Source organism: Erpetoichthys calabaricus, chromosome 5 (assembly GCF_900747795.2).
Source record: "Erpetoichthys calabaricus chromosome 5, fErpCal1.3, whole genome shotgun sequence".
In the NCBI taxonomy this organism is placed as follows: Eukaryota; Metazoa; Chordata; class Cladistia; order Polypteriformes; family Polypteridae; genus Erpetoichthys; species Erpetoichthys calabaricus.
Window position 1 is genome coordinate 222373056 of NC_041398.2, and position 25862 is coordinate 222398917.

The 25862-nt window shown below is 39.1% G+C and overlaps 1 protein-coding gene across 2 annotated transcripts in view; it reads right to left on the bottom strand.

Annotated features, from left to right (window-relative positions):
- The window catches only part of LOC114652266 (mothers against decapentaplegic homolog 4), a 66183-nt gene extending 45245 nt beyond the window's left edge, over window positions 1-20938 (bottom strand). The window contains exons 1-3 of one of the 2 annotated variants that reach the window (XM_051928021.1): window positions 20585-20938; window positions 3976-4076; window positions 2517-2913 (exon numbers count right to left, since the gene is read on the bottom strand). In XM_051928021.1, coding sequence (XP_051783981.1) covers window positions 2517-2756 — 240 coding nt within the window. In that variant the 5' untranslated portion in view covers window positions 2757-2913; window positions 3976-4076; window positions 20585-20938. The remainder of the gene's footprint in view (window positions 1-2516; window positions 2914-3975; window positions 4077-20584) is intronic. The other variant, XM_028802576.2, reaches the window with a different exon arrangement.
- Window positions 20939-25862: the final 4924 nt, after the last annotated feature.

The window sequence follows — 25862 nt, forward strand, 5'->3', positions numbered from 1 at the left end:
CAAAATTGAAAATGGTGTTGTGTGTAATTGCTGGCTTCTCTGTAAGATAAAGACATTTAATAATACCCCTTTGGTCAAAATTGTAAGTAATCCAAATGTAGTAACCATACAACAATTGAATATGTGGCTTCTCACCCCATTCGCATGCCGCTTGACTGAACAAGAGCAACACTATAATGATAAAAGTGGTATAATGTACTATAAAGTCAGCTTAAGCAGAGTTGGAGCTGCCTAGTTAAGACTGGTGGAGTGCTGCTCTACAGTGCACAGAAAGTGTGTTGCATTGTGCAAGCATGTAGCGTGCTGCATAATGAGGCACACAATCGTGGCTTGCCCATGTTTAAAGAGATGCGGTATGACAAACCTGACTCCTACCCACCAAATGATCAGCCAAATTGGACAGCATTACAACTTTGTTTGAATATAATTAGCTGAATGTAAAACATGTAATCAGATGCAGTATTTATTTTTTAACCAATTAATTTAATTTCTGGTCAATATCACATAGTACAGAATTTATACTTCTCAATTCTTTTTATCCACATATCTTACAGCATCCACTATTGAATATTGTGACTCCAGAACAGTGTGTCAGCATATGGCCAGATGGTCACCCAGCAGTTCCCGAGTTAGGGGTTTTTGCACAGCCAGTTACCGAAGATGTTCTCAGCACAGAAACATCATCACTGCCTGGAGTTGTGTTCCCAGCACGGTGAGGGGCACTTTCTGTGATATTGTCTGAAACAGAACAAACAGCAATACTGCATCTGCAGCCTGTTTGTTTGTTTATTTGTCTTATTAAACGTAAATTATTTAAGTATATGGATAAGGTAAGCAGAAATAATAATAATAAAAAAAAAATTCCCCCTCACTCTCTGGTAAAATGTCTCGCCAAAAACTGCAGCAGCTCTCTGTTCAAACTGTGTGAGCCCTGGAATTCTGGTACCTCCTCCACTGGTGTTGACACTCAGATAGTGAGATGTGGCTCGCCTTTTCACGACGACTTTAATATCTGAGCACTTTTTTATTTCTAGCTCTGTGCAGTTTTTTGATCTTGCTTAAGCCACCAAATAGTACTTTTTCCTTGCCTCCACTTGACTAAGCAGGACCTCCATTTTGCATTTGCTAGAATTCTTTTTTACACATACTTTTGTCATTGTCTTTTAACAAAACACTAAACGGAAGAGACTATTTATATTGATTTGCATATTCAAATAGCCGAAATTCTTGTAGGAGTTGGGGTGGTAATGAAGGCTTTTAGATGTGCATTAAAATTCATGTTGATTGGGATTTATAAAGGGAAAGTGCTTAGAACTTTGCTTATGCAGTTTTATGCATCTGAATTTTTTGTGCATACGCACATTTCTAGTTTTGACTGTACACCATGTTTTAGTGTAAATTATACGCAAGGGATTGTACATGAGGCCCCAGGATTTTGTTGTGTAACAGAATTAAAAACCAAGGTTTAGTCAAAGCTATAGAGCAGGGTTATTCAATTAGAAATTCAGTTGGGCCAGATTTTCAAACCAAGAAATTTAGCTATGCCAGATATTTCCAGCAGCCGGTAAGCAGCAGGTAATGCCAAATTTTAAACCAACAAAAACAAACGCATTGAAAAACCTAGTAATGTTCAGTCATTGTTTTCCCTTTTAAATGTGGTCACATCTGGTACAGGTACAACATAAGTATATAAAAAAAAAAAAAAAAAAAACAACAATAAAAAGCTATAACTCAACAGAACCTGAGGTTGTAGCTATACTTCTTTGTCCACTTATGAAATAAAAAAATAAAACATTTTGGACCTAGCCACATCTCAAAGTGGATAAAAACAAAACAGGGCAATAAAATTTGTTTCCCTTTTAAAATCAAAGAAATATTTTGGTCATATAACAACAATTTTTTATATTTACATGGCATTTTTCTCACTACTTAAAACACTGTACGCCCCACATGGGACATGAACACATGATCTTTTTTTATGTGACCAGGGTGAGAGTGGAACAAATGATAAAAGAGCAGGAAGAGATTCCCCCAGAGAAGCGGCTCCATCGATAGCTCGTCACAGTATCATAGACTAAATACTACCACCACTTTTAGACACACAATAACAAGCTGCACTGTGGGTTGAATGTTGCTAGGCTATGCTGAGTATTGCATTCAAGGTCTGTATTACTGCAGGAATTTCTCAAGGCTCACAAAAGTAGTTTTTCTCTGCGTTTCTGGTGAGATGACAGGCTGGGCCACTGGGAGGTTACTTCTGGACCGCATGTGGCCTGTGAGCTGTGGCCTGTGAGCTGCCATTTAAATAGGCTGGCTGTAGAGTTTACATTACACATAAGGCGGGGACACAGTTGGAGTGAAATCACACACTGAAATCTCACCTAATTCAGATTTACACTTACCATGACCTTAGGCTATTGAATAATTCACAGTAATGGAATTTTTTTTTTTTTTTTTTTTTTTTTATACAGAATGGAAAAAATGCCTGTATATGCTGCTTTAAAAAAAATATTCACCTGTAATCTTCCATCAAGAGTCCTTTGGATAGTAACACACTTGCTGGGATGAGCTCCATTAGTGGTGATGGCTGTTATAAGAGAGTCCAATTCATCCTTCTTCTCCTTAAGCTTCTTCACTAGGCTTTCAATTGCTCTTTTTGCAAAAGTTTCACTCTCTCCACCTTGCCTGTGGCACATCAAACTATGAACAATACTTAGACAAGCATCATTGCTTGTTGGTGTGTTGGTGATAGACATTATTGGCCTCTACCCCCTCGCTACCTTCAACACTTCAGTCTTTGTGTTTATAATGAAGGGCGAGGGGCAGAAGTAGGGGGTGCACAAAGGCACCAAAAAGAAAGTGTCACGATGAACTACAGAGATTTCACAAATCCAGAGCTGGTAAACGCAGACACTCTAAAAGAGAAGGAAAAAGAAAAAAGTTAGTATGAAAGAGAAGTTTTTTTTTTATTTAAATAAACATACTGCCTTGTTTAACAGATAATTCTAATAATCCAACAATTGCCCATCCTTAACATTTAAACTAAAAACATAATTTAGGACAAAAAACACCAAGTAAAGTAAAACACAAAAACTGAACTACTTCTAATTCAGCTGTGCACTTTTTTGGAGATAGGTGTTTACAAGTACAATGTTTCCATTTTTTAGAGCATTGACACAATGTTTTAAGTCTAAATACATCAAACTGACGCAGCAACTGAGATCACTAAATGGCATTAACCTAATAATCTTGTGCAACCACCTCATGTTTAAGATTGTTATAACCTGTTTGTGTGTGTGTGTGTACATACACACTGGGAACCTGTTTTAATTAGCAATTACCAAACCTTTAAATACAACCACACTTTCTTTTAGGGTGCATGTACTAAATTCTCTCACTGGCATTATCTCTCCAGTAACCAAACAATAAATACTGTTTAAAACTTAAGACATTAGTAGTATCACAAACTTCTAAAGACAATTTTTGAGGTTTTCATTTAAACAAACTCTTTGAAACAATACATTTTTCACATCAGGTTTATGACATTTGCTGTTATAAGATTTATGTCTACATTAGTATATCGCAGTGACATTAGATGGTTACTAACACTTAAGAAGAATAATATTAATGAACCTGTCAAATCAGTTCAAATTTCGAATGTGACACACCAGACGACTTCACCTCCTTTTCAGATGTGTTCACATATAATGTGCAAAGCACCTATTGTGATAGCCATGTCTGTAGGTTAGTCTGTCTGCATAAACAACTCTGTCCCATGGACCAATTTTATTGAAATGAAACACATTTATTCAAGGCAATTTGTTGAGTTATCTTGAACAGATCACACTCTACATAGTTAAAATTTCAAAATCTCCCATTGAAAAGCATTAGCAAATTTGTAAAATTGTCTAACGTAGAACGGAGACTCTTTCTATGATACTTCAACTACAAACTAGTTTACTGTTTCAGTTGTACCGTGAGAGCAGTTACACCAATTTGTATATTTTCCACCTCTGATAGACACTACTGAAGGCAAACAGGTCCTCAACACAAGTTAATGAAAAACTACCAGATTGCTTACACAGGAGAGGAAATCACTTTCACTTATATTTGATGTCTGTATGAGCATGGTATCAGGAAGTCCAGCAAGCCACATTAATTTGTAACAGGAAAGTTAAATGATCTACTAACTGTAAAAGTCTAAAATACTAGCAAGGAAAACAAAGGGTTGTCTACATATGAATGAAGTACCCTGTGCAGGGAGCAAATCAACATTTTTCAGTACAATTTACCTTACACTAAACCAAGCTCACAGCTTATTTATCTGCATATTATAATGATTCAATATTTCACAGTCACAATAATTTACTAGGATGGCCAGACGTTCAGGTAACAATTTATTTTTATAGCGCCTTTCAAATGGGACAGGGAAAGTCCTGATTTTTAGGCAATGAGTCCTGATAGGTAACTGAAGAATATCAAAATGCCTATCTAATAAAACATTGCCCCACTGAAACAAACATACATAGAATAGCATGGTCAAACTTTGACTTAGAAAGCTCAATGAAGATGTTCCATTAAATTTGAACATAATTTGCCAAGACAACCAAGAAGCATTCAAAAACAGACAGTAGTGTCAACTATTTGTTTCCACTTCAAGCACCGTGTGGAATCAAATGCGTTAATTTGTGGGTTTTTTTTCCTCCTACCCTGAACCCTCAAGTGCTGATGATGACATAAACCAGACATTAAACAAATGAGGTAGGCTTTATGCATGTAGGGCATACATGTTACACGAGTGTCCCAGTTTAGGACTTTAAAAATCTGGGGCCTCGTTTATGAAGCTTGCACACTCACAAAAAGGGGCTTGAAATGTGCATACTCCATTTCTGCGCAAATATCAGGATTTCTAAAAGAAAACTTGTCAGGAAAACCTGCATTTACAGCAAATCTGACCCAGGAGTACACATTTCAGTGAAATTGAGAAATGAAAATTCCCCTTAATCAAAAAAGAAATGCAAGAAAACCACACAAATGACGATTCGTATGAGTAAGAATTCTTATAACCAAGCTGTTATTATGTGCATTGAAATACCAAACATGTTAAAACTCTGATGTGATGAATAGGATGTACAGACTGTATTTTAGTTTCCTTTTAAGAGGGCCAATGCTGCTATCTGTACTGAAGGACTTTTGTTTTTTCATCAATTTAGACTACCTGTTGTCACTTCTCCGGGAACTGGCCTACAGGTCAGGAATATCTCATCCAAGCTTTACTATGTTAAGCCCGCTGTGCGGGAAGGCTTTAACTGACCAATGGAAGTACTACATCCAGTTTTTGCATGGTGTGGGTGCACATGCATATATTGCGTAGGAGGAGAACGGGCATCCCAAATGAGACGGGGAGAAATGATTTACCTGGACGGGAGGTCAGTGAAACAATGTAGTCAAGTTGGCCCGCACAACAAATAACTAACTTTGTGCCCGGATGATATAAAATAATGGACGGACCAGCAGAAGCGGGGACTCAGAAGCAGTTCAATCCCCATATGTCAGGTGGCACTGGTCCTCGCATGGAAACCCAGTGGGCACACCCACAGGGGTGCTTGGAACATGGAGTCTGGAAGTGCAGCCCTGTCAAGGTTCCAATAATGGGTGCTATTGTGGGGAGGACCACCCTAGTTTCACTATGATCCAGAAGTGCTTCCCAGAAGATGTGGTGCAGACCCCCGCAAGCATTCCCAGGTTCGGCATAAGAGGAAGCCCACTGCCACACATGGGAGATCCAGAGTAGGTAGGTGGAGGATGAAGCTTGCCAGAGGAGTGGAAACGAGAGACACAGAAAAAAGCAAGTGCTGTATTGTGCTAAGCAGGTGGGAAATGAAAGGAAAAGAGCTTCCCACTGAAATAAAAAAACGTGTGCTGCTGAACTTGTGTCCTGCGTACGTGAGTGTCAGGTTTGGGTGGCTACAGCGCCCCCAACAGGCCACACATGTTATTACATAACATAAAAAGGCAATTTGCAGCAGTGTCTGGTTTTCCTAACATACTCAAAGAACTTTAATGCACTTGTATTGCAATAAGGGCAGCTAGCGAGTATGAAGCTTTTGTTAAACATAAGCAGTTACATTCTATTATCATAAAAGTCATCTGTGATGCCAAGATAAGACTGACAATCATCAATACTGCTCTGGCAAAATGCAGCATAAAACGGCATCTCCAATTACAGATGCCATTCGCAAATTGAAATCAGAGAGCGTAGATGAGTTTTTTTTCTTCATCCCATTACACGCACACTCTGCTTTTCACTATCAATCTGCTTCATTGTCAGAGATCGCACCTTTTTTTTCTCCCCTTTTATTTCAGGCATGGTGCAGGTGGAGCTCACACCATTTACAGCTGTAGTAACATGTTGCCATTCAATATATTGGCGCTTGTTGCCGACACCTGTGCTAAGGCCACCAAATAAAGGTTCAACACATGCCACTAATTTAGAGACAAGAACTTCTCTCTCTCACTACTGGATGTGTCATGTAGGAAAGTTACCTACCAGCCAATGAAGGCCTGCAGCACTGTGATTGATTATGTATGCAGTTGATTAGTATGGTTCATACATGATTGTTTCAAGGCGGAACCGAGCAGAGTTTTTTCAGCACGGTCATGAAAACACATTTACAAGAGGACTGTGATTTATAAGGGAAAAATTACATACACATTTGAATATGCCAGGTTTTATAAACCTGATTTTTTTGCACACATTCCTGTTTTTTGGCATACACGTATCACACACACACATTTATTAATCGGGTAATTTTTTAACCTATAATTTACAATCAAAGTGCCACATTGATCTGGTATCTATAAAGGTTACTGGCTGTAATAAAGTTTGCCTTTCAATTTTTTCCCCTAAAATTTGTCATAACTAAATCACTTTGCACATCGCATTTCATGAAAATTACTAGGACCTGAAATGCTCAAGCAAATAAGGAATTACACAGGTTTATTTATTTTTATTTTTTATTTAGATTAAGTGTCACTGTGTGTGTCTATCTGTGTGCATTTAAGCTGTCATTGTGATTGATTAGACTCTTGTCCTGGGTTGTTTTCAGCTTTTTGCCCAATCCTGGTGAGACCATCAGATAAGGTTAAAGAATCTGCCTACTGAACTCAGTTCATCGAAGTCTGCAGTGTCTGCACTGTCCTTGAACACACCTGAATGTTATGTCATGTGTCCATTTTCTAATTTGTTAGATTTGTCCACAAATCACATTCGTCAATTTAAGATAATTATTTCAGAATTCCTATAAAACAGGGTTTATTCTATTGTTTTCAAACTACTTCTCATAAGTGATCAAATGTTACTATTGTTTATGCTTGTGGATTAATGCAGAACAAGTTACTGAACTGGATAAACTAAGTGCTGAAATTAGTTGTAACTACAAATAGTAGAGCTACTACAAATAATTTGTCAACTACTAATCTATAAACTATTTTATCAATTAGTGATTGATCTAACAACTACTTTTATCCAAATAACTTAAAACAAGAATAGGATTGTGTGCTGTATTTGAATATTTATTGAATATCGCAATATCCTGATGTTTTCAAATTCTGTATATGAGAAAAACACAACTGAAATAGCTCCAACAAGACAACACTTATCAATAAAACATTCAAGTCATAAAAGCCTAAAAGTAATAACTATTTCTGATTAATAATGGACTTAACATAACTTGTGGAGTCGGGAGTCTAACTTGAAACAAAGTGAAATAAGCCTTTGGGTTCTTATAGTCCTCAGTGTCAATAGATCCACTCTGACTCATTTCACATATTTTTAAAAACTCCACCTTAAATTAAGATAGATGTTATTTGTAGACATCATGAATATAGTTGCTAGGCATATTTCATATAAAGCAGCTTAATAATTTCTAAAGTATAAATGATATCAACTGAACTAATATTGCAGGAGTCAGGCAACTCAAATCTTGAAAAGAAGACCGAGGTGAAAAACAAATATTTTGCACTTTTATAACCAGAGACCGTTAAATAAGATTAAACTTTTCACTACCAGTTAACCTTTTCACTGCTGACTTTGGTACAGCCTCACGCTTTGGTTTGAAGGAGCAATGACTGCATAACAATCATTTATTTTATTTATTTATTTAATTCCCATTGCTCGTTATTGCCATCAACACATTATTTATAAAAATGGTGACAAGCAGGGCCGAAAATACATGCATAAATTCGTTTGTTCATTTTAAATTCTTGACGTTAAGCACTTTTGAGCATGGGAAAGGTGCTAAATAAATAAAATTTAAGTTTGTCTGCAATTTTTCACTTTTCCAAAAGTAACCTACTAAATGTATTAAATCAGAACATCACCATGTAAGCATGCATTAATAATTGATCAAAAGTCCTGTGCAAAAGAGTCTCTGTAACATGCAAATTAATCTAGTCGGAATATATTTTCTGCTGAAAAAAAAAAAACGTTTTCAGACATAGGAAAAGAAGAGAAGCAATTGGGTGAAATTATTATAGAGCCCAGACCCATTTTATTTAAGACGTACTTAATTTTAATATCTTTTCAATGTTAAAGCCTGGATTTTGCTGAGCTGCATAGTATGTGCATTTGGCAATTTAAACTGCAGACCCTAGCACATCTAGACACTAGCCACACATTTAATGCATGTATTGAAATTGCAAACAAAAAAAATGGTAATGGAAACAGAAATTTCGAAAAAACTAAAAATTCACAAAAAAAGTTGATACGCTCACTTGAGGTGGTTTTTTGGCGATTCGACAAAGCAATAACTTGCAAAACTGCAATGCAAACACTTTTTTCACATTTAGGTCACATGACATGATGTCAATTTTCAAATACCTGTGCAAATGTGATGAGGCGAACACAGCAGTATTATGAGCACTACCGGGTGACCCAACACAAATGTCCCTGATCATCAATTTGTTGTCATAGACAACACCTGCTGAGCAACAGAGGTCCAGTCTTCCCTGTTAACATAATCCCAAAACCCATCACTTGGCATGAAAAGAGATATGCGAGCCTCGTAATTGCGCTTTGAAAAATGCTGTTCCTCTTTCACATCAGGAAACGCAATGCACTGCCTCATTAGTTCAGAGCATATGGCCTGACATACAAACCTGCGAATGATGGTTTTGCTCACACCAAAAGTCTTGGCAACAACTCTATACTCTGCACAGGCAGCCAAAATATAAAGCACAAATGCTGTGTGCTTCTCAGTCGGGATTGGTTCCCTGGTGTATGCTGGTGTATAAATATGTTGAGCTACTTATCCTAAAATTCTGAAACCACAGCTCCTCAATAAAATCACTGTGGACGATTTCAAAGAAATCCCTAATATGTGGCCTCTGCAAAGTTTTGGGAGTTCGTCTTCTCATTACTGCATTCACTCGCCGCCTCGGATTAAAAAAAAAAAAAAAAAAAAAAAAAAGAATACGCCAACTATAGACGCAGTTGAAATAACAGAACCAACACCCCATCCCATCAGTTGTCATTTTGAATTTTGGGTGATAAAGCAAATTTAATTTGTATAAAATCACTCCATGGAAACAGTCAATTTGCATTTTGTCGACTTTAGAAGTACCGCTTCTATTTTGCACATAACCGCAAACGTGGCTATTGTGTCTCTTTAGCAAAGCCAGCTTTCCAACAGCAGCAGCTCCCCTGCAAGTGGACAGCTGTATATTATGCCACAAACTCTCTCTCAGTTTGGATCAACTGCATTAACTCTGCTGGATTAAAAAAAATACATTTTACAGAGTCACATTGAATGTGATTTATTTACCATTTACTGACTGTACAAAATTCCTAAAGTAGCATCCTATAGAAACAGCTGCCAAATTTATATTGCTGCTAAGTCTTGATAACCACGGATAAGTAATTTTCTTTTGGATCCACAAGGTGACAGTTAAGAATTACAAGTTGCCGGCCCTGGCATAATTAAAGTCACCAGCCACTTTATTAGGTTCACCTGTTTAACTGCTTGTTAACACAAACATTTAACCAGCCAATCACATGGCAGCAGCTCAATGAATTCAGGCATGTAGACATTGTCAAGATGACCTGCTGGAGTTCAAACTGAGCATCAGAATGGGGATGAAATGTGACTTAAGTAACTTTGAACATGTCATGGATGTTGATGCAAGACAGGCTGGTCTGAGTACATCACAAACAGCTGATCTACTGGGATTTTCACACACAACCATCTCTGGGGTTTACAGAGAATGGTCAAAAAAGGGAAATATCCAGTGAATGGCAGTTGTCTGGGCGAAAATGCCTTGATGATGTTAGAGGTCAGAGGAGAATGGCCAGACTGGTTAGAGCTAACAGAAAGGCAATAGTAACTCAAATAACCTGCTGTTACAACCGAGGTATGCTGAAGAGTATCTCTGAACAAATAACATGTTGAACCTTGAAGCAAAAAGGCCACAGCAGCAGGAGACCACAACCAGGTAGCACACATCAGTTTGGAACAGGCAACTGAGGCTACAATTCACACAGGCTCACCAAAACGGGACAACCGAAGATTGTCAAAACATTGCCTGGTCTAATGAGTCACGATTTCTCCTGCGACAATCAGATGGTATGGTCAGAATCTGGTGTCAACAACATGAAAGGATGGATCCATTCTGCCTTGCATTAACTGTTCAGGCAGATGGTGTTGGTGTAATGGTGCAGAGGATATTTTTTTGGTGCTCTTTGGGTCCCTTAATACCAATTGAGCATAGTTTAAATGCCACAGCAGGTCCACAGCTCAGAGCAAAGGCCACTTTTTAAATAAATAACCGCCGCACTCGTGGCTTAGAGAGGGGGCGTGATACTGTGGCCGGAGTGGTTCCCGGGTGATTCGTGATACAGACGGTCCTCGCTTAAGTGCACAGGTGAGGAGTCGTCTGCATCCTTAATTGTTGCCGGGAGCTGCTAATTGCCACACCTGATACACGTCCCCGTAATATTTAATAGAAGCGCAAGGCGGATGGAAGGGAAAGAGAAAAGAGAAGAAAAAGAGAACAGGAGGTGAAAGGAGAAGGAAGCAAGAAGGAGAAAGCCGGTGCATAACCAAGTGAGTGCACGAGCAAGAACAGGCTCTGTTAAGGTGGAATGCAGCTGGTAGGAGAGCCCCAGAGGAGTGTTTGGCCAACTCTCGGAGGGGGGCTGTTGGAAGCAGTTGCTCCAGCTGAGCAGTTTAGAGGAGCTGGAGTGACTGGCAGAGGAAACAACTCGGCGCAGAAGGTAGCAGGAGTCATGGAGGCTTTGGGCATGTTCAACCCCAGTGTGAGCGCCCTGGCTGCTGGGGAAGGAACCCAAGTCTCAGTCCGGCTGGAGCCGACATAGCCGGGGATCGGGGGGCTACCGGACCAGAAAAGAAGGAGCAGTATTTTACTGGTAAGGCAACTCCCCTGTTGCGGGCCCCGAATGGGAGAAGCAAGGGAGCCACCAGTAGAATGACGCACCTGGGTTTAGTTTTAAAGAAAGACTGCTTCCAGCCTTTATTTTAACCTCGGTTTTTAAAGGATTTTTTCTAGTGTGTTTTTAACCTCCACAGTTCACTTGTTTTTATGGATTATTTATTTAATGACTTATTTGAGAGAAACTGCACTATTTATTTGAAGTTATTTTTTTAATAAAAGCACTTTACTCTTTTTGCACCATCTCCTTACTTCAAGGTTGATGTCTTCACAGCCTAGCTCATCAGTGACATTACTGACAGTACTGGGTTTGAGAGCTCCCATAAGTAAGATGTGAGCATGGAGCTGAACTCGCATTGTCACAAGCCTACCAGAGTATTGTTGCTGAGCATGTCCATCCCTTTATAACCGTAGTCTACACATCTGCTGATGGCTACTTGTAGCAGTATAACGTGCCATGTCATAAAGCTCAAATGATCTCAAACTAGTTTCTTGAACAGGATGAGTTCACTGTATTCAAACGGCCTCTACAATCACCAGATCTTAAACCAACTGAGCACCTTTGGGATGTGGTGGAACGGGAGAATCGCATCATAGTTGTGTGGCCGACAAATCTGCAGCAACTGCATGATGCTATCATGTCAATTTGAACCAAAGTCCCTGAGGAATGTTTCTAGCAACTTGTTGAATTTATGCCGCAAAGAATTACAGCAGTCCTGAAGGCAAAATGTGGGTACAACCCTGTACTAGCAAGCAAGTAGCTGGTGAGTGTATATGAGCAAAAGTTGAAAAAGCAACACTGCCCAAAATAAATGTAACAAATGCACTTAACAAATTAGTCTATCATATTTAGCTGGTCTGTGTACTGAAAAATTACTTTACTTACGTACACTTGCACGTAATAATAGTGGCAACCGACAAGTGCATTTAGCAGAAAATGTATGTGTTCTGTCCAAATACATACCGTGGATCTAACTTTCTTCCCAATGCTAGTCACTGGCATGAATCTCAAGTTAACCAGCTTTACAACAATAAAAGAACCATTGTCAAAAAAGCTAAGTAAGCATAAGCGAGTTACTTATGGTATTGTTGGCTTGCCCTCAGCTATACTCCAAGCATGCTACCTTTTCTGCCGTTAATCACTGAGCTAGTTCTGTTGTGGAACACCACACAACGAACAACCACTTTCTCAGATTTTCAGGTAAAATGCTTTTTGGTGCAGCGGTGATTAGTCTACTTAACAACAATACTGAGAGTCTGTAGCATGCCAGAGCTCAACATGGATGAGGGACAGGAGAAACTAGTCAATTAAGAAAATACAATTCAACTAACATTTTTAATGCACTAGTCAATTAATTGCTGCAGACAACATGACATTCACTACAGTACCATTCAAATGTATGGTATACAGTAAGGGAATTAAATATTTGATCCCCTGCTGAATTTGTAAGTTTGCTCACTCACAAAGAAATTAAGTCTCTAATTTTTATGGTAGTTTCATATTAATGGAGAGAGACAGAATATCAACCAAAAATCCAGAAAAACCACATTACATAAAAGTTATACATTGATTTGCATATCAGTGACAGAAATAATTATGTGATCCCCTACAACCCAGCCAGAATTCTGGCTCCCACAGATTGGATGTGTGCCCATGTGGCACACAGATTACAATCAATCAATTACAGATACTCCTGATCTCAACGCGTTATGGGTATAAAGCACACCTGTACACAGAATCAATTTCTTCCATTCCAACTTCTCCACCACCATGGTCAAGACTAAAGTGCTGTCAAAGGACGTCAGGGACAAGATTGTTCACCTGCACAAGGATGGAATGGGCTACAAGACCATCAACAAGAAGCTTGGTAAGAAGGTGACAACGGTTGGTACAATTAATCGGAAATGGAAGAAATATAAAATGACCATCATTTGCCCTTGGTCTGGATCTGCATGCAAGATCTTGCCTCATGGGGCGAGTAGGATCATGAGAAAGGTGAGGGATCAGCCCAAAACTACACAGGAGGAGCTTGTTAATGATCTAAAGGTAGCTGGGACCACAGTCGCCAAGAACACCATTGGTAACACACTATGCTAGGGGTGGGCGGTATGACCAAAATTCTATATCACGGTATTTTTCTAAATTATCCTGGTTTCACGGTATTCGACGATATTTTTTCCCCCATGCATGAGTGGATGTTAAGCACATTTTCCACTGCAATTACTGGCTAAGAATAACCTATTCCACTGTCAAGAGTATTGTACATTGTACAAAAAAAACATTTTAATGTGCACACAAGTATTAATACAGTTTTGCATTGCCCCATAAAGTGATAGTTTTCAAGGGGGTGGCACTAATGGAGAAGGTATCACATTGCATGACAGATACAGTCAAAATATAGACCCTTTTTATTGAACAAAATTTGCAAAAACAAACTATAATTTTGACAACATATTTTCAACCATACAAAGAGGCATTTAGACTTAGTAAAATATCCAGAAGTGCTTGTCAAAAATTGTATTGCACTGAATATGTCTTAGAAAAGGAATAAATAGTAAATATTTTTTGTAAACCAACTACACTTTCTGTTAATGTTAACAATCTCTGTCCACTGACACGTTAAAGTGACTTTTTAAACAACTTTATCATCATTAAACTGCATAATATTTAAACTAATAAATAATAACAATAAAATAAATAATAGTATTATTACTGATAGTTGCACTATTACTTCAAGACTTCAAGCCCAGGTGCATTACACAGTATTCACCAAATTAAAATAAAATAAAACAAGTGCAACTTGGTGCTGACATCTTTACCAACTGAACCATCATTTAGGCAAACTGCATTAATATGGACCTTGCTTCAAGCTAAGCTATACTGGGAAGAAAAAAAACAAACTATATGTCGAGAACAAAGTCAACATTTCCACTTTATTCTCTCTGTTTATGTCGAGATTAAAGTCGACATTTCCACTTTATTCTCGCCGTTTATGTTGAGATTAAAGTCGACATTTCCACCTTATTCTCATAGTTTACTTCATAATTAAAGTAGAATGTCGTAAACTAAACTTCTTCCTAAAATCAATGTTTAATTAATTACTTAATTTACCCCGTCATAAATTAATGCAGCACATTAAATGCTTTGTGTTACGTTCCCCGACCCAGTGGTTAATCACTACGCTTCTTAAACTGACTTCCTCCGCACTAAGAGAAGACAGCGATCACCATACAGAATACATTCACTTCATGATATTCCTGCTTTCTGAAAATTTAGAATGCTAAGATAAATACTTGATATCATTTTCATGATGAAATGCATTAAAGCAGGTATTACACATGCACGGTAGTGAGGCGGTAGTGCTGCTCCCTCGCAGTAAGGGGTCCCCAGGTGTATGTTCAGCGTAGAGAACTTTATGGCAGGTGTGACGAGGCTCCAAAAAACTGGATGTATGAATAGCTATCGCACAGGTTTAACTTAAATATTGTGTAAATGTTGGGTTTGTGATCTGCTGGTCGGAGACACGAACACAGAATTCAATGCATGTTCTTCTGAGCGGGCTCTCTTTACTGCATGCTTGCTGTCTCTATCTGACGTACCAAAACCCCAGTTCCTATTCTTCCTTTTTCTTTCACCGCATAACCAATCACCACACGATAAATGTCTTTGTGAAATTAAAACTAGTTATAAACTTAGCCCACGGAGTGTTCAGAACTTTAAAAATATCTTCGTTATACATGTTTAATTATGCCATCCATTCAGAGTTGCGCCCATCTCTGAACGAGTCGCCAGCACATCGCAGGATGAATACAAGCAAAACATACACTAGCAGGGTCAATATAGCACAACAAAACCCCACATCCTACATGACTTTGAAAGGAAACTGAAGCATGCTGAGTAAACCCACCAGAAAAACATGCAAATGCAAGGCAGGCACGCCGCCGTGCCCCCATATGATTAATTCATGCTTTAATGCATTTCACCATGAAAATTATATTAAGTATTTATTTTAGCATTCTAAATGTTCAGAGAGCAGGAAGATCATGAAGTGAATGTATTCTGTGCGGCGATCGCTGCCGGCGCCTCCTCTTAGTGCAAGAAGAAGTCAGTTTAAGAATCACTTAACACAAAGCATTTAATGTGCTATATAACTTATGATGGGGTTTGAGAAAATCTAGTAAATTAAATATTCATTTTACGATGAAGTTTAGTTTACGATGTTCTACTTTAATGACAAATTACGAGAATAAAGTCAACATGTCGACTTTATTCTCGTCATAAGCGTCAAGATTAAAGTGGAAATGTCGAGAATAAAGTCAACATGTCGTCACACTATTACACAGTACCCAGGTACATTACACTGTATAGAAAACAAATAAAACAAGTACAACTTGGCTTGCAGTATTATCCAGTAGTATAGAAACAGTATTTACACATCTGACCTTTTAAAACTAAAGTATCTCCAGGTGACGGACGTGACTCCTTTTTTTCAGCAAAAGTTATTCTGTTCATCATGTTCAACTTTATCGTTGGCTTCAGTTTCGGAATGTTCTCTGTCCATTTTCACCACGCAATAGCTATGCTACCGCTACCTACAGTATTTGGTGGTGTAGCAGTGAAAAAGAGCCCTAGTGCAACAAATCTGTGTTTAGCGGTGTAGCAGTGAAAAAGGTCCCCACTTGAACAGTTTCCTGCTGCGCCACGTTCCGAACGTCGTTTAGGCAATTTAAACCGGTGTTGCGGTATAAGAAAAATCCATATCATAAAAAAAATTAAAAACGGTTTTCGGTATGAACCGGTATACTGCCCAGCACTACACTATGCCATAATGGATTGAAATCTTGCAGCACTCACAAGGTCCCATTGCTCAAGAAGGCACATGTACAGGCCCAGATGTTCACTGGCAAACTCTGTCCGGGAATAAATTTAGCATGTATACGTGGTATCATACGGGTGGCTCATGTAAATTATATTAGCATTTAAAAAACACACTGAAAATTCCCAAAAGATTATGAAATCACCCCATTTGTTGTTCCACTGGGGGAATCCCTGTGTCTGTCCCAGGTTAGGCTGTAACTCTGGATTGTATTTTGATATTTTTGAATACTAATTCTAAGCTAACTTAAATAGTTTATCTGTAACTACTTGATGGACATACCAATGTTTTAAACCTGCTGTTACAATTTACATATATTGTGGTAACATGCACAATACTGTTCACTTGAACAATGGGGGTACTTTTAACCAGCTGACATGATATAAAGTATTGTGAAATTTCACTCATATTGGAATTCAATACAAACATTCTGGTATTGTAACATCCATAACTGATATAAAGAAATAAATTGTTTTGTATGGGGGGGGTATTAAGATACATTTTCAAGTTACCTTTGACTGTGTCTTGATCAATAAAGTCACCCAATGTGCAGACAGCAGCATTTAGCTTTGCAGAAAAACTGTCTGAATGTCTGTCCAGCTCAAGATAACTAATTAGGCGATAAAAGGAGTATCGTCAACCAAATACATGAAAAACACGTCTTGTTTCATCATTGAACGCACTTCAGTGATTCAGTGATTTCATCTGATCACTTATTATTAAAGACTTTTCTATGATTCCAATATGGTAAATTGAAAAGTACTGCTTTTGTATTAAGCACAGCATTGTACAATCTTTTTTTTTTGAAAACTCATTCACCCTAAGTTACTATGTACATAAAATTTTTCGGTGGAAAAGAAGGATTATTCTGATTTTAAATGACCCGATTTTAGGTTTAAATACCATTTTTGTATCAATGTCAGAATCAGGTGCGGCAATCCAAACAGGAAATTAATTAAAATTTAAATGTGTAAATTGATAATAGTATAAACCAAGTAATTTTATCATATGTTAATTAAAAATGGCTGTTCAAGTCCCTAGTAGAGATGTGGGGGAAAGTTAAATCAAGTCAAGTTGGGGAGCATGCACTGGTACAGCACATTACCACACCCCACCACATGATGAAATAACTCGGGTCCCCAACAATGAGGATCCTACGAGCTGGATCACCCTCGGGGAAACGCGCCACATGGCCATAGTGCTATAACTGACGCTCCCTCACAATGCAGGTAATGTGCCTCATTCGGGTCTCCATGAACAACTGCTCATTCGAGACACAGTCAAACCAACGGTACCCAAGGATATTCCGGAAAGACACAGTACTAAAGGAGTCCAGTCTTCATCTCTGGTCACTGGATAGCATCCATATCTCACAACCATATAGCAAGACAGGAAGCACCAGGATTCTAAAGACTTGGACCTTCGTCCTTTTGCATAGATATTGAGAGCACCACACACTCCTTTCCAGGGACCTCATGACCACCCAGGCTCTCTCAATCAGTCTACTGATTTCATAGAGTCATCAGAAAGCTCTCTCCAGCGCCATGTTACCCAAAAAAAAAAAAAAAAAAAAAAACACACGGTAAAAGGTCTGATCAGCGAGGATGATGAGACGGCCTACAGGGAGTAGGTCAGACTCCTGTCAGAATGGTATCAGGACAACAACCTCACCCTTAACGTTAGCAAAACTAAGGAGATGATTGTGCATTTCTGCAAACAGGCAACAGAGCACAGCCCCATCTACATCAGAGGTGAGGCTGTGGAGCAGGTCAGCAGCTTTAGGTTCCTTGGACTCACCCTCACTGATAACCTTAAATGGTCAAGTCACATTGCGGCAGTAGTCAAGAAAGCCCAACAACACCTCTACTTCCTCAGGAGACTGAGTAAAGTCTGGATGTCCCCCACAACCCTGTGCAGATTCTACTGGTGTACTGTGGAATCCATCCTGACAGGATGCATCACATTCTGGTACAACAACTGCTCAGTTCAGGACCGCAGAGCTCTGCAGTGTGTGGTGAATACAGCACAGCAGATCACAGGCACACAGCTCCCCGAGATCCATGACATCCACACTACACGTTGTCTCAGGAAAGTGAACTGTATCAGCTGGGACCCCAGCCACCCTGCACTGTCACTTTTCACCCTCCTCCCATCTGGGAAGCGACTAAAGTCCATTCGGAGGCGCACCTCCAGGTTCAAGAACAGTTTCTACCCAACTGCAATCAGACTCATGAACAATCAGTAACCCTGTGTCACCTCCACTGCTACCTGCACATATACTTCTGCCACTGTCTCTATTTATTCCTAGGATTCTGGTTTTATTTATATTCATTTATTTATTGTGTGTGGGGTTTTTTATTTGTCTATGTTCTATGTCTGCAGGGGCACATGTAAGCAAGCATTTCATTGTACATGGTACTTGTAAACATGACAATAAAGAATTGAAATTGAGACATGAATGTATTTTTTTTAGTGGGAGAGGAAAAAAAAACAAAAAAAGTAAACCCCCAGCCAATTGAGTCAGTTAAATGGCCACCAATATTATTACACTGTTTGAAACCCAAAGTCGTGTGTGGCATTTTAGCCACAAAGAAAAAAAAAACACTGGGTCAATGCTTAATCAAAAACATCTTGCAGAACTAACTAAATAAAATAAGAGCTTCTGCAGCTCACAACTGTGGGCGCTTACCAGCTTTACACGAGGAAGGTGCAATACTGGACAAAACCATAAAATTAACCTAACCTGTACATTTATGGTATTAAGGTGGAAGCCTATGGGGTTGAGCAAATTAAACACTTGGGGAGGGACACAGGTAGGAGCCCTTCCAAGCGCTGAAGAAGGCAAAGTGGATCGCCAACAGGTCACCAAAAGTCTTTTTAGAATTGCTAGAAAGACCCATACAACCTGTAAAATTATGGAATTCGTTTTTATAACATCATACAGAGTATGATGTATATTGAAACACACAATATATAACAATAAAATAAAAGAGAAGGAGGCGTGCAAGTTAAATTTAATTCTTCCAATAGAAGAATTTCAGGATATGACCAGAGGTCACCTTTTATAAGGAATTAAAGAATGCTGATACCTGTTTTAAAAACGATGAATGGAGAAGACTTTAGTAGTCTACATGTGTGTATAAATGTATTAAGGTGATATTAAAATATTGTTGATCAAAATAATTAACTTTCTTGTCCTTTATAAACAAAGCAAATTTCATATTGTCTAACTGGAAAGCAGGTAAGATTTATTTTTTAACAAAGTCATTTGATGACAGAACCCGAAAAACTTTCTTCTGCTTACAGTGAAAGAATATATGATTTATAATTTGTCTCATTACAATAAAAACAATAATCACAAACTAAATTGTACTTCAACCTTAAAAAGTCATTAGGATATACAGCGTTCAAAATTTCAAACTGTACTTCTTTTGCTTTTCGGAAAAGAAAGATTCTAATTTTAGCACTAACTTTTTTATATAATAGTTGAACACAGTTTCATTTAGTCTTTCCTGGATATAGCTCATTACTCAGGGGAAAAAAAATGCAAATTTAAATTGACTAATACCTATTTTGATAAAGGAAATGCACCCATACTCTGCGAGAATCGTGCTGCTTTATTTAAATAACGATCATGCTGCACATTCAATATTTTCTTGAATATGGATTGACTTGGTACGTCAGATACGAAGAAAAGTTAATAAAGAGTATCATTTCCACTACGTAAAATCGTGAATGGATCTTTTTTTTTTAATAATCCTGCATCCGCTGAAACTATTTAAGAATCAGGCTCACCATTATGAAAATGTAATGTTAGTAAAATAAGGAAATTACTCGAACAAAAACAGACTAATTAGACTACAGCTGGACACCGACACGCATGTTTATAAAGGCAGTGACTCGCAGCACCGTTTGACTTTTGTAAAAGGCAAGTCTTTTGCTCACGTGTTCGCGCTCCTACATAGTGGACTCTACACTATTCGTTCCGAAATCCGAACGTTCGAGTGCGATTCTAAGTTCTTCCAATGATATTTGTGTTCACGGTTCGGCGAGAACGGAAGCGGGTTTCCGGTCGGATCACACTCATTGTAACACGGTCTTTCCAAATGGATGCACGATCAATGCAAGTCCATTATCGGAGAAACACAAACAATACGAGATTTGGCCAAACCTCGGCTCGCTTGACAGCAGTTACGTGTTAATGCAATCTGTTTTAAAAAGATGTAAGAATAGCTAAACCGCCACGGGCGTCTGCTTACCTTTAAATGACTTCCTCTGATCCGGCCCTGCTGCTGTTAGGAGAACAAAAACAAGAGAAACTTTTTTTTTCTGAGTTTCCTTGCCGGTTAATAACTCCAGCTGTCTTCTTTCTAACACGGGGCCTACGCTGGATTTGTTGCTGTTTTTAGGTGTTTTATTTCCGAGTTCCTGTATACATCGACAAAGTAGCAGAAATCACAGTTTAACGGTGCTTCAGTAACCGGTGTTGTTAAACTTGATAACGAGGAGCAATATAAACGTAATGAAGAAAACATTCAGATCACAGCCTCTTGACCAGCCGCCTCCGCTGTTTGGCTGCTGTTGCGGATATCAACATGGCGAATCGCGCATGGGCAGTGTGAATCAGCCAGAACGAGCGCGGGGGCAGGGGCTCGCGCACGTGACGAAGAGATACGCTCTTGGACGGCGAATGTCGATATTCTCTGGGAGTGTTTAAAATCAGATAAATAAATTCCAAATAGGTCACGGGGTCATTTTGCACATATTCCGATGCAGAGAGGTATGAGTATATCTAAAGGCGTATGTATACTTTAGAAGTGTATAAAAAAATAAAATCCGATTTAATTGTAGTCGACTGGATATTTGACTAAGTAAGATTTCAGGTTTAAATCCAATCGAGTACTTTTTATTTGTTATTTCGCAATTTGACAACATTTACCAGAATACTCTTTGAAATTTCAGACGGCCTGCTTTTGCGACAATAGTGGTTCAACATATAATGTATTTTATTCAGTGACTGTACATTGTTCTACTTGCTTCGGAATTACAGTATTGTAGGGCTAAGTCCGCATGCATCTGCAAAGGAAGAGTCTGATTTAGCGTAAATTCGGGGAGTTAATAAGAAATGTAATGATTTTCTTCATGAAGCTGAAGTATATAATAAACAAGAACAGTTGTGTCAAATGCTTGAAATTTTATATTGTGTCCCTTAGCTTAAATGTTTAAAGTTTATTTTCAATTGTAATAGAGCACCAGAGACGACTAGATTTAGTAATGGATCAAAAATAGCATCATATTCGTAATCGGTGGTCTTGATATAGTCGAAAACGATACCCCACGTGATTATGGTTGAAATTTGTCATTTTTAACCACCTGGAAGTGGCACCTAGAGGCCTAGGACCACTACTAAAGAATAAAATATCAAAAATATCATATTCAAGATCAGCAACCTTGATGTAGCATAAAACGACACTCCACGTGCATTTTATTACAAATTTCCAAGTTTTGTGAAAAGGAGTAATTCTGACCCCTCCTATCCTATTATGGTGCGAAACCCTGGGGTTGGTTGTTGTGGCTTGCACATCAAGTTTTTTGGATCTTTTTTGCTAAAGACATCCACTGGTTTATCATAAGAGTTTAATTTTCTGCATAAAATATGGTTCAGAAGTGGCATAAAATGTGGGGGAACCCCAACAAGATTGATATCTTGCAAAAAAAAAAACAACAAGACAAGATGAACATTATTATCATATGTGGGAGTTTTCTCATATCAGTGATCCAGTAGAGGCCAGGCAAAACTTAAAAAAAAGCTGGAGTGATTTTGAAGCATTCATAAGTAATTCTTATGAATACAAAAACAGGCTTAACATTATTTCCATGCTGAAAAGGAAAGAAGATGTGCAATGGAAAATGAAAGAGCAGGTACAATATATAGAAGGGAACAAAGCTGGGGCAGATGAAAGGAGAAAAGGTGAGAGTAGGGAAGAAAAAGCGGCAATTGGAGAAGATGAGTGAATAGTTTAAAAGTAACCTTTGATTGGCCATTAAGACCTGGAGAAATATGTGATCACAGGATCAGAATGAGCTTTGTGTCTTCTGTTGGTCTTTGAAAAGTGACTTTGAAGCCCTGTGAAAGAACATAAACAGAGACCTCAGTGTGGCTATGACTGGATGTAAAGTACTCTTTGTAAGGTCTTTGATTTTAGTGGCTTGAACATGCTTCCTATATTGGTCTGCCAGCTGTCTCCATTTCACCTACAGTATGTAGATGGTTGGACACTTCCTACAAGAGGTGCAGTAAATACAATTTGTAAACTGGCAATAAGCCTGCTGTTTAATTTGGAATTTAACAGAGGGTCATATCTTCTTTTACTTCTTCATTTCTTTCCTTAACTATGTGGGATCATTGTGCCTGATCTACCTCCTCCCCAGTCAAATCCTTCTTTACTTTATCCATCCACCTCCACTTACCCTGTACTTATATTCTCATCACTCTTTTGCCCACATAGTCATTGTCTCTCCTCATCAGATGTCCATATCACTTCAATCCACATTCCTATACTTTGTTTAGAGATCTCTCTTCTTGTTGTACCTCTGATCATCTCATTTCTTATTCTGTCTCAAAATTCTTATTTCTGCCACATCCAACTTCTCCCATGCTGTCTTTACTGGCCTTGTCTCGGCATCATACTCATGGCCGGTCTTACCACTGCCTTACCATCAACCCACACTTTAATTCCATGATCACACAATATTCCTGATACCTTCTTCCAATTGTTCTATCCACAGTACACTCTGTGAGTTATCTTTGCATCAATTCTCCATACTGGGCTTCAACAGCTCCTAGGTGTTTCAACTTATCCAGTCTTTTCAATAGGCAATTTTCTGAAATTTTGAAAATAATTAAACCTCAAAATAGTCTGTCTTCTTCCAACTTACTGTATGTTCAGTCCTCCAACATCCTCTCTACGTCCTTCTTTCTTGTGCTACACAATTAGCACTTTAATAACCAGGTTACTCATAGAAACCAGTTCTAAAAATGCCATATGAATCATTATTCTGGTTAGACAAACCAGGATTTTGGTTTCTAAGAAACCAGGTTTTGCGTGTGCATGTAAACACACTCAGTATCACCAGTAAAAACCATACACTAGGGTGATTGGTCTTTTGTCACAAAAGTCATCCATAACCACATCAGAGAAGTAATGTCTTAAAGAAGGTCTCTTGTGCAGACCTACTCTGACTGGGATTTTGTCTGATACCCCAACACTGCTTCTAACCCTGGGGGTTCTCACCCCTTCATATATATCCTGGACAATTTTCACATACTTCTCTGGTACTCCCTTTGTCTCTAATGCACCTCCAGACCTCTTGATGTGGCACTCTATCACAAGCTTTCTCCAAAGCCCTTCTGTTTTTCTCAGTGCTTCTCTATGACCCATCTCAATGCAAAGACTGCATCAACTCTTCCTTTGCATAAACCAAACTGCTTCTCCCCTATGTTGGTCTCTTCCCCAAGCCTTCTTTGAATAATCCTTTTACAGGTTTTCATCATATGAGACATCAGCTTTATCCCTCTGTAGTTTCCATAATCCTGAATCACTACCTTTCTCATTATACATGTGTACAATCACACTGTTCCACCACTTCTCTGGTATTTTCTTCTGTTCATGGATCTTCTGCATTAGACCCCACAATACATCTACTCATACAGCACTGTTGCCTTTCCATCCTTTGTTATTTTCAGTGCCTCTTTTATTTCCTCCCTCCTTATTCTTGGTAATAGCCCTTCATTTAGGACTCCATATATATTTGGATTTTCTCCATTCAACAGCACCCCTTCCATCCATTCTTGATCCCGTCATGCTCATCCAAGACCATACTTTGATCTTTCATTGTCATGTAAGTTTGACAAGTTTAATGTGGTTTAAAAATAGTGGTTTAAATAGAAGGAATGGACGGACATTTTCTTTTCCTTGCCACAAAAATATAACCATTCTCCATGATGGCATTATAGACACAGACAAAAGAAATGCAATAGGAAAATGGGAATAACCATAAAGAAGAGCTGTCATCTTTGAGACATTTAATATTTTGTATGACTGCCTCTTGCAGCCAACAATGCCTGAGTACTTTTCTTACATTGAGCCAATGAACCTTGTGGGATGTTATTCCATTCCTACAGATTCCTAAGAGCCCAATGAAGATGCTGGTCATTGTCAGGCAGAAGGTTGCATCTCTAGATGTACAATCCAGGGAATCCTAAACATTCCTTATATGGATAAGCTCTGGAAAAAAGACAAGCCAAGGAAGAAGCCAAACAACAACATTCATTCTTTAGGACAGCTTTGCCTGCTGGCTTGTCACTGCCGTGATATGAAGTCTAAGAAGAGCAGAAGGCTTCTCACAGGCTGCCTTGCTGTAAGTGCAACAGTTTCAAGCCTTTACCCCCACTGCCTTGCCACAGTTGCAGTCACTGTGTCTGCCAGCCGTTTCAGCAGCAGTACAGGTGCCAGATCTGAAATGATCTATCAGACGAGGTAGTCGGACGTGTTGGTCCTACTCTGTTGTATTCACATTAGGATGACCAGAACTTGGACAATAACCTGTCTTGCTGTGTCTGCAGAATCTTTCAGTTTGATCCTCAGCGGAACAGCTTAATGCAATGTGTACTGGGACATGGCATGCCGGTCTACATCATTCCATTGGCCTTCTTCTTTTCTTCGGGTGAAATTCAAGGTACTAGCCAACCCGCGGCGTAGCATACGCCGCATAATTATTTATTGATGGGTGAATACTTCCTGAAAGACACAGTTGTCCAAATGGGGTGGGTCTGAGGATAAAGATGGAACTCTGGAGAGAGCCACATTATTGTCCGTGACTGAAAACTGGTTTTGGCAGATACAGGCATATCTTTTAGAATGTTTGGCCCTGTGCCTTATTAATTGTCATTGCGAAGGCCAAACTAACAGGAAATTGTCTGCGTGTAAAAGTAAAAGGCAAATTTGAATCTGATGGGGTCAGGGATATCCGGGGAATAAGGACAGTTTGTGAGGTAGCAGCTGCGATAGTCTTACACTCCAGTACATTGCGGTGAATGCAGGAGGAGGGTTAGAGTTGGTGGGCGGGGCTATGTCTTGCGTATCCCATGACGCGGGAGGAGGGTTAGAGTTGGCGGGCAGGGCTCTGTCTTGCGTGCGTATCCCATGGTCGGGCAACTTGGTGGATTATATATAGAAAAGCAGCCGGAACCAAAAAGAACAATGAAAAGTCAACGTGGCTCAGAGGTGCATATGGACTGTAGCAGAGACGAAAACGACTGAGGCAGTGTTTGGTGAGGTGTTGCGTGCTGGCACATGAGCAGGCAGTGTGCATGCCTCGAGAGTGAGGTGGACGCGGAAGAAGGGTTAGAGTTGGTGGGCGGGGCTGTGTCGTGCGTATTCCATGACGCGGAGGAGTGTTAGAGTTGACAGGCGGGGCTCCATCGTGCGTATCCCATGGTCTTAGTGTTGGTGGGCGTGGCTCTGTCATGCGTAT